Here is a 3,442-nt window from a genome sequence, read left to right on the forward strand (position 1 = left end):
TAGAGACCCAAAAAAATATATATCTTAATTATAAGGAAGGGATGGCGCAAAAAAAAAGAAAAAAAAGAGAGAAGCTATACTATAATGAACATTGCTGCTAAGCCCACTTAGCCAGTAGAGACATCAGACCTGCTCCAACAAGCAGAGATACATTTATCATAAACTGCAATCTCGCTTTACTCTGCACCCGCGGGTTCATAAAATCTGCGGCAAGCAGATCCACCAGTGCCATGTAGATCAAGATGCCAGACGCGACAGAGTTGAGACATCCTTCCACGATCAGAGCGGTGGGGCTGTTCTCGTCGTACACGGATGCTATCCCAATGCCTATCGCGATCCCAACTGGTGTTGTGAGAGAGAAGAAGAGCCCCATGGTTACTATCGACTTTGCCTTGAACTTTGCCTGCAACAAGTAATAATAGCAGGTCGTTAATGGAATTAAGCCAGATTTTAGTCAGCCAGTCGGTTCTAACTAAGCAGCAAACGGAAGAGCCGCAAAGCATGAAAATCTAACACTCGTAAAAGCCCCCCACTCGTATTCAATAGGGACCACAGTATTTATCCCTATCTTTAGGCGACGTTATCCACCCATTTTTATGTGAACACACTGCTTTCCTGCAAGCCTAGGAAGTGATGCGAAGCTATGACGCGGTGAAAAGGTGGGCTGGTCGTAGTTTGCGGCTACGCATACCAAAAATAAGCTACAGCTTGTATGTCCTGCGTGAATCTAATTCCTGTTCAACTTAAACTTCATTAATCTGGCTCAAATTCTCGGCAGTCAGTTTATAAGGATCGCTGTGCTTAATATAAACAAACGAAATATGATATTAAAGTATAAAAACTCATCGACACCAATTATGTACCTCTTAATCTACTAATATAAACTGTATTCAACCAAGTATTATTATACCTGAACGATGCACCCTCCCAGGCCCATGCCCTCGAAGAACTGATGAAAGCTGAGAGCAGCTACCAGAGGTCTTATGGTGGATGGTACCTCTGATGCACCCAACGAAATCCCGATGATCACCGAATGAACGATGATCCCGAGCTCCAAAACCTGAGACCATCAAAATTCTCAGCACTTTTACTATGATTCTTATTCGAAAAAAAGAAAAAAGTCTCGAGTTTTCCGTGAATTTAATATGCTGAGAAAAAAGCACCAATTTTTTTTGTTTTGTTTTACCTGAGAGATAACTCGGTTCCGGATGAGTTGAGCAGAAGCGTCCGCCGAGTCCATCATCGTGGAGCCATGCGCGTGGCCATGGGTTGCATGAGTGTGCACGTGATCCAAGCCATCGGATGTCTTCTCCACATCCGCGTTTGTCTCGTCGCTCACCGTCGTCCGCATCTTATTGCCGTGGAGGCGATTAAAGTATCCGGTGGCAATCGTATCGATCATCAGCGTTCCGACAGCGGCGACCATCGCGCCAAACCCGGCGAAGGGGAAGTCCTGCCAAGGGCTCGATGGAAGACAGGGTGACGTGAGGTTTTCGAATGCATCGGGTAGGATATGGATAAATCCGGTGGCGAGAATGACTCCGGCAGCGAAGGCCTTGATCACGAAGAAGATGTCCTTGTCGGGACGGAGCGCAGGTATCCATTTGCCCAGGATGGGAATGCATACGCCAAAACCTCCGCAGACCAGGATAGAAAATATTGCCGCGATCTTGAGCGGCAGCGCCTTCTTCTTATCGCGGCCTTCCTCGTCAGCCGAGCAGTCACAGTCGCCGCGAGCAACGAGAGGAAGCAGCAAAACAATGAGAAAGACGAAGCACCAAACGCCTCTCATCTTCTATCCGGGTGGTGAGCGTGAAGAGGTTCGTAGAAGAACATGTATATATAGAAAAGGGAGCGAATCTCTCACAGTTGACGGAAATACGCTCCCTTTTATTTTGAGGTTGGGATGAGCACAATAAGCAATATGGAAGTATGAAAGAGAGAACAAGATTGGTTGGTTGTTGGTGAGGAGGCGATGAGCACACAAAAAAGCCATGGGCTTGGTTGTTACAACAGAATTAAATTATCATTATTATTATTATTATTATATGATCGGGTTTCAATGTGTTGTATTTACGGCTTGGATTTATCCAATCAAATCAATTAATGGAGCTCTCCAATCAGGGAGTGTTTCGAGTCAACCGAGTGTCGACATAATGTTGTCATTCCGATTTGGAAGCGTCAGTTTTCTTCCCCGGAGAACAACGCAACTGTGGATCGTCGCAATTATAGGCGAGTGGGGTTACCATTACACGTGGACGATACGACCGTCCCTCACATCCATGATGTGACGACACGCGTCCGTGGCCACTTGCCTCCTTAGATTTCCAGAGCATGCGGCTTTCCAAGTCCCTGTGTGAACCGAAAGCACGTCTGCTTGGGTGGAGAATCTTTTCTGAACGGGTGGCTGCCATCGGAGAGTGGACTCCAAGTCTTCTACGATAAGAACGTAGATTTCCCAAAGGCATCACGCGCTCCATGATGGGGCCCTTGGAATACTCGGTGCTGCAATCCCTTTGGAGAGGCGGAACCGCGAAGGGGCAGTGAGAACAGGCGATAACTGGTCCTGCACATTGCACCAAGGATCAGTTGACTGCGAAAGTCGACAACTCTTAGTCAACTCGGGTACGAAGTTTTGGGACCATGTATAAGATCTTTCTTGTCGACTAGTATATGATGTATACCAGGCTATCATAGAAATTAAGATCGCTGAGAGTCAAGAATGGAGAACCAAAGAACGGAAAGCAAGCCAAGCTGGTGATAGGAGACAAACTTTGCAGAAGAACAAAATCAAAAGACTCAGTCAAACGAAGCAAAAGGCAAAAGACTTTATGAAGCCATGGCAGATTTAGTTTTGTGTTTCTGAAGAAAGGATCAGGATATAGTCAGTAAGCCCAAAACCGCTCTGCTTGCCCATTTGGGCGTCCGTAAGTTTGGATGGAGGCTTTAGGGGACCAACAACAATCAGAGTCGAGGCTTGATTATTTCTTTATAGACATATTATGTAACTTGATTATTTCTTTCATATCAATTTGCATTAAGATTATGCAAGTCTAAATAAAAAAATAAAAAAAAATACATCTCAACAGGTAATGTTGAGTAGGATAACTCCTAAACATGAAAATGATATCAATAATACGGGCAAGCAGATATCAAAAAGAATAAATAATTTAAAAAGGAGATAAAATGAGTAATAATATGTAATATTAACATAAGGGTTATATAACATAATATGCTTTTAACATATCAAACCATCAATAATAGCTCAATAGGATACTTGACTTGGGAGATGGATAGCTCTCCAAATTATAGAGGATCCATTATAGGGATTGGCATCTCTTACCTACCATGATGGAGATGTATCTCCCCCATCAGGAGACAATGTAGTCATCGGTCACTAGTCCTCTAAGAAACTTACCTATCGATACATGCCTTACAGTCC

The 3,442-nt window shown here is 44.2% G+C and overlaps 1 protein-coding gene across 1 annotated transcript; it reads right to left on the reverse strand.

The window, feature by feature from the left end:
* On the reverse strand, nt 1-1,887 carry LOC135651685 (zinc transporter 8-like). Its single transcript, XM_065171994.1, has 3 exons — nt 1,187-1,887; nt 911-1,060; nt 1-403 (listed from the first exon to the last, which is right to left on the reverse strand). Exons 1-3 carry the CDS (start codon nt 1,790-1,792, stop codon nt 98-100), a joined length of 1,062 nt encoding a protein of 353 aa, XP_065028066.1. The 5' UTR covers nt 1,793-1,887; the 3' UTR covers nt 1-97.
* Between the last annotated feature and the right edge of the window lie 1,555 nt (nt 1,888-3,442).

The sequence above is a fragment of the Musa acuminata genome, chromosome BXJ1-4 (genome assembly GCF_036884655.1).
Source record: "Musa acuminata AAA Group cultivar baxijiao chromosome BXJ1-4, Cavendish_Baxijiao_AAA, whole genome shotgun sequence".
Lineage (NCBI taxonomy): Eukaryota > Viridiplantae > Streptophyta > Magnoliopsida > Zingiberales > Musaceae > Musa > Musa acuminata.